The sequence below is a fragment of the Carcharhinus amblyrhynchos genome, chromosome 5 (assembly GCF_965287045.1).
Source record: "Carcharhinus amblyrhynchos chromosome 5, sCarAmb.v2.hapA, whole genome shotgun sequence".
Lineage (NCBI taxonomy): Eukaryota > Metazoa > Chordata > Chondrichthyes > Carcharhiniformes > Carcharhinidae > Carcharhinus > Carcharhinus amblyrhynchos.
Window position 1 is genome coordinate 126978230 of NC_137328.1, and position 15751 is coordinate 126993980.

Below are 15751 nucleotides of genomic sequence, written 5' to 3' on the forward strand. Positions count from 1 at the left end.
CTGGTTGCCATGTTATAGGAAGGATGTAATTGCACTGGAAGGGTGCAACGGAACATGAAGAGAGGTTGCATAGGCTTGGGTTGCTTTCGTTGAAGCAGAGAAAACTGAGGGGGTGACCTGATTGAGATGTACAAGATTATGAGGGACGTGGACAGAGTAGATAGAGAGCATCTGCTCCCTTTAGTTCAGGGGTCAGTCACGACACGATACAAGTTCAAGGTGAGGGGCAGGAGCTTTACAGGGAATGTGAGGAAGAACTATTTTCCCCAAATGGTGGTGACAGTCTGGAATGTGCTGCCTGAGTGGGTGGTAGAGGTAGGATATTCACATCCTTTAAAAGGTAGCTGGATGAGAACTTATCATGCCATAACATTCAAGCTATGGGCCAAGTGCTGGTAAATGGGATGAGGTGAGTGGTGAGGTGCTTCACGTGTTGGTGCAGACTCGATGGGCTGAAGGGCCTCTTCTACACTGTATGATTCTATGAAACTCACTAGTCATTTTTTTCAAGACCTTCAGGAGAAGTGATAGATTTGTCAGTCAGCAGCCTGAACAATTTGTTCAATACGTAAATCTCAGTGTCTACAGCACTTTTTTCAATACCAACAGGCCTGTGTTAAATATGACCATTGATGGATCCCTTTACAGAAATACAAAACATTGCTTTTCAGAAACAGAAATTTTATTGAAATCTTTTTGCAAATACTTCCAGTGCATTGCAGACTTTCCAATATATCTAATCTTGTTAACATTTACCATACAGAGATTCAGGTACATGAGGGTCAGTAGTTTCCCCGGTAACCATCATAAAATATGGCATCTGCTTCTAAACATGCCACAATGGTCTTTCATTTCATCACAATAAAGTCTTCTATTATTATCAATAAAACCCAAAGCTTAATAGCTGGTGTTCCGTGACTTTAATAGAAGATTTCTTTGTTGTCCATATTTCAAATTAGAGTGTAGAATAGGACTGAGTTGCAATTGCAATGTGCATGATAATGACCCCAACTTATGTCACACTGGTTGTATCTAATTTGGATGTTATTTGTTCTAATTTGTTCTAAAACATTTTCTTTTTTTGTTGGAATTGAAATGAAAAATGTTTTAGAAGAAGACAAAAAATAAAAAATCATTTTGTCTCAAAATTATTGTAGAAAAAAGTGATAGATCAAAAGTACTAGTATACTCATCTAGTTGCAAAGTTGTTGTGTATAATGCAGATTAGCTTCTCTGCTTCACTTATCTTCCCTATGTGTTGCCTTACATCAAATCGCAGCTCCTAGAGCATAGTTTATGCTGCTCTTCTCACAGAGGCAACCACAAAGATTTGGAAAACAAGCAATAGCGATAAGGTCTAATCGGTACCTTGTATTGATTGGCCTCATAATAGTGTTTGGCAACAGCTCAGCCCTCAAGGTGGAAAAGAGGGGTTGGATAGAACCTTAAAGCTGAAATTCAACATGGAGTTTTCAAAGCTTTATGAGAACAGGTAGCAATTTACATTCTAACGGACTGTTCATGGCTGCCCATTTTGTCATTGTCAGCTTTGACCTCCTTGTCAAGATCCTCATTGGCTGTGCCTCACTCGATCTTGTGGTCAGAGAACCGGAATCGGTCGTCATTGTCAGGATTCAGAGAGGCTGCCTTCAGTCAGCTTTCCCTGTTCCTGTCACAATCAGGACGACGACTGTGCTCGTCACTGTCAAGTCACTTCGTTATTGGAGGACTTGGCACCGAGCTGCTGACGTCAGTATCATCATCATCTCATCCCAGTTAGCTCTGACAGGCCATCGGGTTTTCATTTGAACTCCTTCTTTCATGTTACTCTACTTTTTCATAGATTTTGCTGTTGTGGGCCATTATCAGCAACGGAGCCAGGGCTCCTTACTGCTGACTCAACTTGAAGGTTATGGTGATGCTTTCTGTGATGTTCATGTTTATCTTGCCCCAACTGTGTGTTGTCTGTCAGGTTTTGATTTTGTTGCTTTCCTGCCAAATCCTCATTAACTTTCTTATGGACAGAGTGATGCTGGGTGTGATGGGAAGTCTGTCTGGGTTGTTCCATTGTGTCAGGTTTTGGTTCTTCCTTGCTGCTTCTTCCACTACATGCTGCAGGATGGTGCTGCAAGTACAAAGACAGGACATTTAAAATGGTGTAAAGATGATTTTCTAATTGCATTAAACTTAGACAAGGAAGTTATCTAAAATAAAGTTAACTGGTCATTATATAACATTGCTGTTTGCTGGATCTTGCTGTGCATAATTGGCTGCTGCATTTGTAACACTACAATAATGGACTAACTACACTTCAAAAGTACTTCAATGGCCTAAAATCCTTTGGTGTGTCTTATGATCATGAAAGGTGCTATAGAAGTACAAAGCTTTTTCTTTCTGACTGAGTGACTTGTGCTGATATCATTTGTTCTTTCATGGGATGTGTGTGTCACTGGCAAGGCCCATCCCACACTACCGTTGAACTGCTTATCCATTTCAGAGGGCAGTTGAGATTCAGCCAGATGACTGTGGACCTGGAATCACATAGGTCAAATCAGGCAAGGACAGCAGATTCCCTTCATAAGAACATAAGAACATAGGAAATAGGAGCAGGAGTAGGCCATCTAGCCCTTCGAGCCTGCCCCGCCATTCAATAAGATCATGGCTGATCTGTCGTGGCTCAGTTCCACATTCCCACCCTCTCCCCATAACCCTTAATGCCCTCTCTCATCAAAAACCCATCAACCCGCGTCTTAAAAATATTTAGTGAGGCAGCCTCCACCACTTCAACGGGCAGAGAATTCCAGAGATTCACCACCCTTTGAGTGAAGAAGTTCCTCCTCAACTCCGATCTAAACTGCACCACCCCCCCTTATTTTGAGGCTGTGCTCTCGAGTCCTGCTGTCCTTTCTAAGCGGGAAGAATCTCTCTACTTTTGATAAGCAAGGGGATTAAGGGTTATGGGGAGAGGGCGGGAATGTGGAACTGAGACACGACAGATCAGCCATGATCTTATTGAATGGCGGGGCAGGCTCGAAGGGCTAGATGGCCTACTCCTGCTCCTATTTCTTATGTTCTTATGTTACCCTATCCATCCCTCTCATTATCTTATACATCTCTATAAGATCCCCCCTCATCCTTCTAAACTCCAACGAATACAGACCCAGTCTATTTTGTCTGTCTTCATAGTTCAATCCCCTCATCTCCTCAACTACCTTCCCGAAAATATATGTGAATCTGGTGAGTTTTCAAACAATCAATGATAGATTCATGATCTCCATTTCTAATTGCATGATCACTGTATCCTAGTGCTCCTTTAAGTTAAGTTTTAAGTTTTATTTATTAGTCACAAGTGTTGCAGAGTGCCAGAAATTCATTCATCTAAGCTTGCCAAAAGAACAAGCAGGAAAAATTCCCGCATTCCTGTGTTGGGCACTTAGTTTTTTTTTCGGTAAAATCACTTTCCATATGTCGATAAGAAATAGGAACAGGAGGAGGCTGTTCAGCCTCTTGAGTCTCCTCTGCCATTCATTAGGATCATAGCTGATCCAACATACTTCACATCTACTTTTCTGCCCTTTCCCCATAACTCTGAATTCCTCCAAAGATTCACAATCCTCTGAGAGAAGAAATTCTTCCTCATCTCAGTGTTAAATTGGTGCCCCTTCATTCTGAGACCCTGCCATCTGGTCCTAGGCTCTCCCATGAGGGGGAACATCCTCTCAGCATTTACGCTATCAAACCCCTTCAGAATCCTCTATGTTTCAGTGAGATCATCTCTCATTCTTCTAAACTCCAATGAGTAGAGTCCTGACTTATTTTCCTCAAAAGACAGTCCCTCTGTACTGGGGATCATCCCAATGAACCTTCTCTGAATTGCCTCCAATTAAATATTTTTCCTTAAATAAGGGGATCAAAACTGCTCAGTGCTCCAGACGTGGTCTCTCTGGTACCTTATACAGTTGCAGCAAGACTTCCTGACTTTTACACTCCAATACCATTGAAATAAGGGCTAACATTCCATTTGCCTTCATGATTATCTGCTGTGTGCTAGCTTTCTGTGTTTCTTGTACAAGTATCCCCAAGTCCTTTGTGTTGCAGCTTTCTGTGAAGTACCCCCATTTACGTAATACTCTGTTCTTTTGTTCTCCCTTCCAAAATCAACAACTAAACATTTTCCCACATTATATACCATTTGCCAACTTTTTGCCCACTTTCATAGCCTATCAATATGTCTTTGTAAACTGTTTGTATCCCTCTCATAACTTGCCTTTCCACCTATTTTGCATCATCTGCAAATCTGGCTACAGTTCATTTGCTTTCTTCCTCCTAGTCGTTAATATATATTGTAAACAGTTGCAGTCCCAGCACTGATCCCTGTGGAATCCCACTGGTTACAGGTCGCCAACCAGTGTAACAACACACATCTCTTCGCTTTTGGTTAATAAAATTAAATTCATGGTTTGATGCTTACCTCTACAGAGCAGTTGGTGCATATTGCTTGACAATATGTTTTCCTGATTGCATGCTCCACATATGGTTGGGAAAGGATAGCGTATGGCAGTTCCAGGTGGTAAGTCAGTTTGCCACACCTGTTTAAAGAACAATGAGCAGTTTGTTAGATTTTTATGTACTGATGATTCAAATTTAAATGCAGTGCTGGAAGGAAAGAAATGTGTGTCTCTTGTAACATAGCTGACTGAGGAGCAATTGCTCGGCAAAGCGATATTGATAAACCATTGCAGAAAGTTGCTGCAACCTTTCAAAGACTGCCCTGGAGCATTTTTGAACCAGTGGATAGAATCCCCTCATAGATTACTGAAACAAATCTGAAATCTGAAATAAAAGCAAAAATGCTGAGAGACATCAGAAACATGTGGAGAGAGAAACAGAGTTAACAGTCAGAATTTTCCAGTTCAGAGAAGGTTCACTAGGCTGATTCCTGGGATGAAGGGGCTGTGTTATAAGGAACGGTTGATCAGATTGGGCATATACCCATTGGAGTTTAGAAGAATGAGAGGTGATCTTATTGAAACATATAAGATTCTGAAGGGGCTCAACAGGATAAATGCTTGGAGGATGTTTCCCCTTGTGGGAGATTTTAGAAAAGAAATCCAGATTTAGGCCTATCAGTTTAGAGAAATATTGAACAGAAGACCATCATTTTACCACAAAGAAAGAAGACAAATCAGATGGATATTCCTCTCATTCACCCACTCCTGAAAAGTGGAAAACTTTTTGACAGATGCTTAGAACATAGAACATAGAACATTACAGCGCAGAACAGGCCCTTCGGCCCACGATGTTGCGCCGACCAGCTTTTAAAAAAAAACAACAACACTAACCCACTAATCTAAACCAATCCCATTTCGTCCATAAACCTATCCACAGATCTCTTAAACGCCCCCAAACTAGGCGCATTTACAACTGCAGCTGGCAGGGCATTCCAGTCCCTCACCACCCTCTGGGTAAAGAACCTACCCCTGACATCAGTCCTATAACTACCCCCCCTTAATTTAAAGTCGTGCCCCCTCGTGCTAGCTTTCTCCATCCTAGGAAAAAGGCTATCACTATCTACCCTGTCTAAACCTCTAATCATCTTATATGTTTCAATAAGGTCCCCTCTTAGCCGCCTTCTTTCCAGCGAAAACAACCCCAAATCTCTCAGTCTCTCCTCATAGGATCTCCCCTCCATACCAGGCAACATCCTGGTAAACCTCCTCTGCACCCTCTCCAAAGCCTCTACATCCTTCCTGTAATGTGGGGACCAGAACTGCACACAATACTCCAAGTGCGGCCGCACCAGAGTTGTGTACAGTTGCATCATGACGCTGCGACTCCTAAATTCAATCCCCCTATCAATAAATGCCAAGACACCATATGCCTTCTTAACAACCTTATCTACTTGATTCCCAACTTTCAGGGATCTATGTACACATACACCTAGATCCCTCTGCTCCTCCACACTATTCAAAGTCCTCCCGTTAGCCCTATACTCAACACATCTGTTATTCCTACTGAAATGAATTACCTCACACTTCTCCACATTAAACTCCATCCGCCACCTCGCGGCCCAGCTCTGCAACCTTTCTAAGTCTTCCTGCAAACTATGACACCCTTCCTCACAATCTACCACACCTCCGACTTTGGTGTCATCAGCAAACTTACTAATCCACCCAACTATACCCTCATCCAGATCATTAATAAAAATTACAAACAGCAGTGGCCCCAAAACAGATCCCTGAGGCACACCACTCGTAACCGAACTCCATGACGAATATTTACCATCAACCACCACCCTCTGTCTCCTATCTGCTAGCCAATTCCTGATCCAATTACCTAGATCACCCCCAATCCCATACATCTGCATTTTCTGCAGAAGCCTACCATGGTGAACCTTATCAAACGCCTTACTAAAATCCATATACACCACGTCAACTGCCTTACCCCTATCCACCTCTTTGGTCACTTTCTCAAAGAACTCGATAAGGTTAGTAAGGCACGACCTACCCGCTACAAAACCATGCTGACTGTCTCTAATCAATTCATTACTCTCCAAATAACTATAAATCCTGTCTCTAATAATCCTTTCCAAAACCTTACCCACCACAGAAGTAAGACTCACCGGTCTATAATTCCCAGGGAAGTCTCTTCTCCCCTTCTTAAACAATGGGACAACATTTGCTGTCCTCCAATCTTCCGGTACTATACCAGAGACCAACGACGATCTAAAGATCAGAGCCAGAGGCTCCGCAATCACCTCTCTTGCCTCCCAGAGAATCCTAGGGTAAATCCCATCCGGACCAGGGGACTTATCTATTTTCAAACCCTCTAAAATATCCAGCACATCCCCCGTATCAACTGCAATACTATCTATTTTACACCCCTGCACCCCAGTGTCCTCCTCAGCTACATTCATGTCCCCTTGCGTGAACACCGAAGAGAAATATTGGTTCAACGCCTCTCCAATCTCCTCCGGCTCGACACACAACTTCCCTCTACTGTCTGTAACTGGCCCTAATCTTGCCCTAACCAACCTTCTGTTCTTGACATACCTGTAAAACGCCTTAGGGTTCTCCTTAATCCTATTTAACCACAGTTTAATCTAATGTGGTCTGAACAAAGAGGGGCAGAAGCTAACCTGAGAATCTTTATACTTTTAACAAAAATATGATGCATCCTTTCAAGATGCAATTACAGAAACGACTGAGTTCCATGTCATGTTAGTATAGCTTCACTGCAATTTGTGTTGAGAAACAGTGCGACAGTATATTGACACATTGTGGACTCATTTCAAAAGTAAACTCTGATAGCAATATAATGGCATAACAAACCTGTCATAGATAAAGAAATCATCCTTTTTGCCTTGGAGCTGCTTCCAAACGTCAGGCTGGTTAACTTCTTGTTGAAACACAGGAATTTTTTCTGATTTCACGCTTGACTTTAGAAGTTTGTAGCTTTCACGTGAGGAATTCCCTTGGTGATTTACCACCACGTAGGAGATGTTCTCAAATCCACGGCTCTCTAATTTTTCTTGCAGGCGCTTCAAACTGAAATGATAAATCACTTTAAAAATCATAAACTGAAGATGGAATGCTGAAGTAATTTAGCCAAGGTTTATTTGAGTCGGGGTGTTTCACTAAATTAAAGATACCATATAAATGCAAGTTGTAAAGAATTAGTTGATTAAGGGAAAGGAAAGTTAGGAGAAATAATTTTGTCTAAAATGTTACCCAGATGAAAATGATCATTTATGTGAAGTTTCCAAACCTGGTTGAGAATTGCACTAAATTTGCAATTATGGATGTAGATTTTTTTAAAAATGTTTCTGGGCAGCATTTGCAAGGGAGTATTTATTGTCCACCTTTCATTATCCCAAGTGGTATTAATATTTAATCACATAGGGCTGAATTTAATAGAACATAAGAACATAAGAAATAGGAGCAGGAGTAGGTCATCTAGCCCTTCGAGCCTGCCCCGCCATTCAATAAGATCATGGCTGATCTGAAGTGGATCAGTTCCACTTTCCCACTTTCTCCCCATAACCCTTAATCCCCTTGCCTACCAAATCCTATCTACCCGCGTCTTGAATATATTTAGCGAGGTAGCCTCAACCATTTCAATGGGCAGAGAATTCCAGAGATTCACCACCCTTTGAGTGAAGAAGTTCCTCCTCAACTCCGTTCTAAACTGCCCCCCCGCCTTATCTTGAGGCTGTGCCCTCTAGTCCTGCTGTCCTTTCTGAGTGGGAAGAACCTCTCCACCTCTACCCTATCCATCCGTTTCATCATCTTATACGTCTCAATGAGATCTCCCCTCATCCTTCTAAACTCTAACAAGTACAAGCCCAGTCTATTCAGCCTCTCCTCATAGCTCAACCCCCTCATCTCCGGTATCAGCCTAGTGAACCTCCTCTGCACTCCCTCCAAGGCCAAAATATCCTTGCGCAGGTGTGGCGACCAAAACTGCACACAGTACTCCAGCTGCGGCCTCACCAGTGCCCTGTACAGTTGCAGAAAGACCTCCCTACTTTTATATTCAATCCCCCTCTCTATGAAGGCCAACATCCCATTTGCCTTCCTGACCACCTGCTGCACCTGTAGGCTGGGTTTTTGCGACTCATGCACAAGGACCCCCAGGTCCCTCTGCACCGTAGCATGCTGCAGCTTTTCGCCCTGTAAGTAGTAGTCCTTCCTACCAAGCTTTCAGGTTAGATGATGGCTGAGGCACACACCCCATTGTCGCTGGTCATTGACCCCCATTACATCAGTGGAAGGAGCTGATGCAGGGAACTCATTAATGAGCCACCTAAAGGTCATTATCCCTGAGGCCTTCTTCCTTTCCTTCTATCTGACTCACTTCCCTTCACATCCACTACTGCCAGTGATTCTTCCCCCTTTAAACCACCCTGCTCACCTCTCTCACAGAATCCCACAACAATCTCTTGTGAAGATCCCTGTGTAATACCAGAAGCAGCCACTGCTCTTGGTGGTGTTATTTGTACTGGAGAGCTACCAACATCTAATTGCTTGGCAGCTCCTGGGAGGGCAGGGCATTCAATATTGGGGTTTTAAATCCCAAGGAAGGACTGAAGGAGGTCACCCAAGTGCCTGACAGACAATAAATTTGGTCAGTTTTCTGAAAGTAGGTGGACGTGGGTTGTAATGTGGAGAGGAAGTAGCTCAGACTAGCTTGAAGTAGCCTAGCAAAATGTCAAGGAAATTTATGGTAATGCTATTATTTGTTCTGTTATTTAAAAATAATCTTTTACTTGAAAAAAGTTGAATAATGTCATCACACAATGAATAAAGCAGCACAAGATTTTATTTTTACAAAATTTGAATTAAAGTTAACTGAACAAAGCAAATTCAGAGAACTAGCCTCTAATGCTTTCTTTCACAAAAGAGGGGAGAACTTTATACTTTAAATTTCCTTTTTAACAATGAAATACTGATGTAGGGGCATTATGTGCAGTCTAAGTCACCAACCCAAAACCCACAAGAGGCCACTCTATATACAGCTCATAAATGCTAATTATGAAAGTAAATGCTGTAATTGAGCTGGATGTCCAGTTGGGAATTTTCACAGTAACTTCATTGCAGTGTTAATGTAAGCCTACTTGTGACACTAATAAAATAAACTTTAAATTTAGTGATGCCAAGCTTTGCCGGATGACTGAACTTGGATACACCAGTGATTATATAAATTTTAAGTGGTCTTTAAAAACTATAGCAAGAAAGTGATATTTCAAGTTTGAGAATGGACGGTATTCCTCAGAAACCTATCAAAACAGTTTAAAATTATCTGTAACAAGCCACTGAGCGCTTTTAGTGGTGGTTTAGATTAACTGTTGGGGTGAGATAAAGATGATTTATTTTATCTTGTACTGGAAGTAATTATAAATCTTCCACAGAATTCATAACATGATTAGTACATACAGTCAAACTGATTTGGAAATAGGTTGTGTAAAATTCTATGGCTTGGAGATGTGAATAAATGTAAAAAGTCCAGTGGTGAAAATTGAAATGTGACAACTCTAGCTTTCCACCACAAGGGAGCAGTGTTTTCCTGTAGGTTACAAAAGGCCTCTCCTGACTGTACTAGTTTTGATAAAACTTGCAAGGGGAAAGAAAAGTTTTGAATTACAGAACAATACAACACAGAAGAAGCCTTTTGGGCCATTGTACCTGTGCCAACTCTTTGGAAGAGCTATTTAATAATGGAGTGGCAGACTGCTCAGAGCTCCCTGAACTAATACCTGAAGAAGGTAAAGTCATAATCGAGTGGAATGCAGTGTGTATCTATCTGGTACGAAAGTCCTTCTTAATCATGACTTACCAGATATTGTTTGAAGTTCTAGTAACAGGTAATTATTTCAAAAATGAATCTCCAGTCCTGCTGATAATTTGCCAATTTGTCAAGCGCTGATGATTTAAAGGTTTGTCAAGCCAGCGTATGCCTGCCCCTCCTCTACTCCCAATGACTTTGGGCATACTGAATAATATTATAGTCCATCCAGAAAAATGTTTAACATGTTTCTAGCTTATTGATGTAATCAAGAATAAATGTGTTTAATTTGCAGTTCTTACCTGGCACCCTGAAGCAGACAGAAATGTCAGCTAGCCTGAAGCAGTGCCACCACAGTCACTTTACCCAGAGAATCTTGCATAGGTGTTTTCTCTCCAATGGTCCATGGCGTTGGTTTCGTACATTGTCCCTGACTCTCCGCCCACCCCACCAGGAGTAGGCAGAGAGTCAGGGCAACACCCAGCCCTTTGTGCATTAATGCACAGGGCTTTGGCTGAAAGAAAAGTATTAAGTTTATAGTTAGATCTAACTTTCAGAAATTTTGTTTCTTCAGAAAACATCTTTTGAGTTTAGCATATATTTACAGATTTTAATTTACAGAAAATCCACTTGCAGCATTTTATTTTCAGAACGAGATCGGGCTTTTTCAGATCAGCACCAGTCTCTGGTATACCACCACAAGGGAGAGCTTTGATTGGAAAAAACAAAGAATTCATCTCCACAAAAATAGTATTTTCTTAAGTAATTTAGTTAAGTTTCTTAATTCATTAAGATTAGAATACACAAGCAACCCAAAACATATAGTTTTTCAATTTTACTTCACTGTTGACAAGTTAACATTAAAATAGTTGAAACAAGATGCTTCTCGGCCTTTTGGCTAAGATCAAATGTAGTATTGACATGCTGTGCTTGGTTGAAGTCATTAGGTTACATTTTAGCTTAATTTGAAGCAATTTTTAAAAGCGGCATCTCGGCCTTTTGGCTAAGATCAATCCTTGGAGGAGGAGCTACGCCTACTCCAATCAGTTTGGATCATGTAGATCAAGCCCAAGACAGGAGGTGAGAGCCCTGTCTTGTCAGCTTGGATCAGGAATGTCCCAGCTTGTCGAGACTCTGAATTGGACTTGATTTGATTGATTGCATTAAAAAAAGACAAGATGCTGCAATTAGAGTTCTCATGAATCTGCCCCAGAGAATAATAGATTACCTTTTGGGAAATTAGGCCCTCCTACTCAATTACTAAATATACTGTTTAATGATGACTCAAATCCCACATGTATCATCAGAGTTCTGGATCTTTGCTGGTGATTTTGGAATCATATTAGCCATGCTGGGATCTATAACTAGAATTTGAAATACTGTAGTGGCTGGAATTCCAAAATCAAACCAGAAAATGTTAGGCAGCATCAGTGGGCAGAGAAACAAAATAATATTTTAGTTCAAATAACTTTCACCCGAATTGAAAGTCATGATCTGAAATATTAATTATCTTCACCTGTAGGCCCACAGATGGTGTCCCCAACATTTTTGGTTTGATTTCTAAAGCTGGAGTGCTGAAATCTAAGGGGGAGATTTTAGCTGCTTGTTCCACCAGTCAATGGGTGAGGCAAGCCAGTAAAATCGTGCATGAGATGGAAAATTAGGTTCGTACCCAATTTCTCATCTCTCGCATTCTTCTCAAGCCTGGATTTCTGGCGAGATCAGCCTTGGGCCGGGAAGGGCTGATTATAATATTTAAATCTATTTAAATAAAGATTTAAATATTATTAAAGCACCCAGGACACAATTGTTCGCTTGCTTTAACTGCCTTGCCCAGTGAAGCTCCTCACCAACGTGGATCACGTATGATCCCCATTAACAGTGACCTGATGTGATAGCCTCACTGGTAGGACTGGAGGCCATTAACCCCGCCCCCCCCCCACCCCCCCACAGGAATTGGGGGCAGGGACCCTTGGGCAGTGCCAGTCTGGAACACTGGCAGTGCGAGCCTAGCACCGGACAGTGCCAAAAGTGGGCAGTGCCTCAGCGGGCAGGGTCATGATGGGGTGAGGAAGTAGGTGGGAGGGAGCTGTGCACTCAATTGGCCCAGGGCTTTGGGGTGGGGAGGGGTGCGGTGGTAGTTGTGCGATCAGCAGGGGTGGATGGGGGGGAAATATCCAGGGGTGACTGACAGATCTACCTGTTATGCAGCACAGAAAGATCTGTGAATGCGCCCTCTATTGAGAGTGGCTGGTTTTCTGGTGAGCTTAGGCCCCGCCCCCTCCCCTACTGGAAATAGATTGTAAGTAGCATAAGATTTCACTTGTGGCTTTGCCAAAAAAAGGATCTGAAATTCTCCCATTTTCAAGCTCATTCAGCACTTAAAATTTTGTGGTAAGATCACCCCCTAAATGTTTGAGAAGTTGTTTACTGTTTATAAAACAACCACATTCTATCTATCTATCCATACAATGTCATTTATCTTGATTGCAGCTAGAAGTGAGATATGACTCTATGTAGAATGGTAGATTGTTGCTACACCAGCATTCAAAGAAGGGATTTATTCTTCATGCAACATGTCCTGTTTGTCAAATGGTTTGTGAGGTTTGCAGAAACACTAACCACACAGCTTTTCCATTTTCATTTCTTTGTACTGACATGCGATGCTTTGTAATAAAAAATTGAATTAAGTTAGGAACAATTTTCCACATTAATGAGACTTTTTATATTTTACTCAAACTTTTTGGAGTGCTGTTTCTGATTTTACTGCCCTGTGACAGACTGTGTTCAACATTGCTATGGTTATTAAATAGGACTGGCATGTCCTCATGGAGGCAATGGCCTACTGATATTATCACTAGACAATTAATCCAGAAACTCAGCCAAGGGTTTGGGACTTGGGTTTGAATCCCACCATAACAGATGGTGGAATTTGGATTTCAGTTAAAATATCTGGAATTAAAAATCTACTGATAACCATGAAATGATTATTGGAAAAACCCATCTGGTTCACGAATGCCCTATAGGGAATGAAATCCACCATCCTTACTTACATGTGACTCCAGAGCCACAGCAAAGTGTGGATCTTAACTGTCCTCTGAAATGGTCTAGCAAGCCACTCAGCTCAAGGGTAACTAGAGATAGGCAAGAAATGCTGGGCCAGCCAGCAATGCCCATGTTGCAGAAATGATTTTTAAAAATCTGTTTGGTTGTAAAATTGCAGTAACCCAGTATGTTTATGCCACCTGAAAAGGTAGATTTTTCAATTTTTTGCAGACAGATTATAGCATCTTTGCAAACTTGACTGTCCTGTATCCACAATCCGTCCTTAAAAAACATGATTGTCTGTTAACTACAGAGTGTAAAACAAAACTGTGAAATATAAAGTGATAATGTAGGATTTTTGTGCATTAGATGGCATTGAAACACGGTGAGACTCAGGAAACTATAAAAAGTTTGTAAAGTGGACCCTGTTGCATACCAGGAGACTTCTCCACTGTTAAAAACATTTACATTCAGTGTCAGTTACTTTATATTCTGAGTCAATTAGCTCAGTTGACTGAAAGGCTGAGAAATGCCAACAGGACAGTTTCAATTCCATACCAGTTGAGGTTATTCATGAAGGCCTGCCTTCTCAACCTTGCCCCTTGCCTGAGGTGTGGTAATCCTCAGGTTAAATCACCCAGTCAACTTTCCCCCTCAAAGGGGAGAATAACCAATGGTCATCTGGGACTGTGGCGATTTTGCAACTATGTTCAGACATCTATGTCCAAAAAAGTTCTAATGTTGACAATGAACAAGAGAGATTTACATAGACAAAAGCAGCGTTTGTCAAGTTTCACTGCTGGAATTTTGTGCAGTTACTGTGTATCTGCATGCCTATAGAATCCCTATGGTACAGAAAGAGGCCATTTCGCCCATCAAGTCTGCATCAACCACAATCCTGCCCAGACCCTACCCCGGTATCCCTACATATTTTACCCACTAATCCCTCTAACCTACACATCTCAGGATGCTAAGGGGCAATTTTAGTATGGCTGATCAACCTAACCCACACATCTTTGGACTGTGGAAGGAAACTGGAGCACCTGGAGGAAACCCATGCAGACACGAGAAGGATGTGCAAACTCCACACAGACAACAATCCAAGCGGGGAATCAAACCCAGGACCCTGGAGCTGTGAAGCAGCAGTGCTAACCACTGTGCTACCATGCTGCCCAATGACTGTGGTGAGCACGGACTCCTGTGACGCTATAACAAAAGCTCCTTTCATACATATTGTGCAATGAGAGTTTAGAATCTCAATGTGGTCAGATAAAAGTAATACAAACCAACTCTACCAAATTTAAAGATGTTAAAATGGAAAGAAGTACCAAAGAAAAAATGGCAAGAAAAATTGGAGATGCATAACGAATTCTAGAAATGAATATAAAAACAGCAAGAATCAGTCAACTTTATGCAATAGCTTCAAATAAATTTTATTAAACTAAAACTTAGACTGATAACTCCCATCCAATATTGGGATTGTTCTGATAGAACTTTTCATCAGAAGCTGCGTGAACAAATCCAGTACATTCACTGAGTAATTAGAATGACACGACTGATTAAGAAAAAAGGATCATTTTCATTATTGTATTCATGCTCAGTTAAATTTTCAAAAACTAAACTGGAATACTGTGGCAAAGGAAAAACTCCACTTTGCACTCTTAGATAATCTTACTTATTTTACTAGTTCAATGCAAATCCTTAATGAAAAGAATGATAAAACATTATGCCTTACGTGCTTTTTTGCTCGTCTTCTTTAACTCTTATTTCTGCTCGATTTGCTTTCTCTGCTGGGCTCCCAGTTGTCCCTGCTATTTATACCCGTGTTGTTTATCACTTGTCTCTTTGCAGTCACAAGATTTGGCTCAAAGTTCACATCTGTCAGCCACATAATAATAGCAAAATCATCAACTTACGTGCCCCCTCCCATTTCCTGTGTTTTTATGTCTTGAAAGTTACTGTTTCATTTTATGAAAAAGGGCAAAAGTTCTTAGATGCTTGCTCAGATTTTCCATAATGTTATTGACAACATATTTTGCCAAGTAAAAGTAGTTCAAGGTCCTGCAGAGGACACTAGCTTAAAACTTCCAGAGTTTTTTTCGTCCTTAATGAAACTTCTCAGAGAGAATCTCATGATCACATAAAGCAGTTAAAATTTGAGGATTAAGCTGGATCTCTGAAATTTATTGCAAACATGAGGAGTTTTTGGAATGACAAGCTTTGGAATAATTGATTTCATTCAACAGGTCAAAGATCCTTTTAACAACTAATCTCTAAATCTTGAAGCAGATAAATTCCACCACATTTTATATAAATCTAAGCAGAAATATTTAACAGTATCCAAAATTGTCTTTGTTATCCCTGGTTCTGCCATGGTCACACACGAGCACACACTAACAGTCAAGAGGTATAAGGTAGAATA

At 41.2% G+C, this 15751-nt stretch overlaps 1 protein-coding gene across 1 annotated transcript; it reads right to left on the reverse strand.

Annotated features, from left to right (window-relative positions):
- Nucleotides 1–664: 664 nt before the first annotated feature.
- LOC145343338 (selenoprotein P-like) lies at nucleotides 665–15191 on the reverse strand. Its single transcript, XM_080189558.1, has 5 exons — nucleotides 15065–15191; nucleotides 10587–10798; nucleotides 7332–7547; nucleotides 4472–4589; nucleotides 665–2125 (listed from the first exon to the last, which is right to left on the reverse strand). The coding sequence occupies exons 2-5, from the start codon at nucleotides 10778–10780 to the stop codon at nucleotides 1838–1840; spliced, it is 816 nt and encodes a 271-aa protein (XP_080045684.1). The 5' UTR covers nucleotides 10781–10798; nucleotides 15065–15191; the 3' UTR covers nucleotides 665–1837.
- Between the last annotated feature and the right edge of the window lie 560 nt (nucleotides 15192–15751).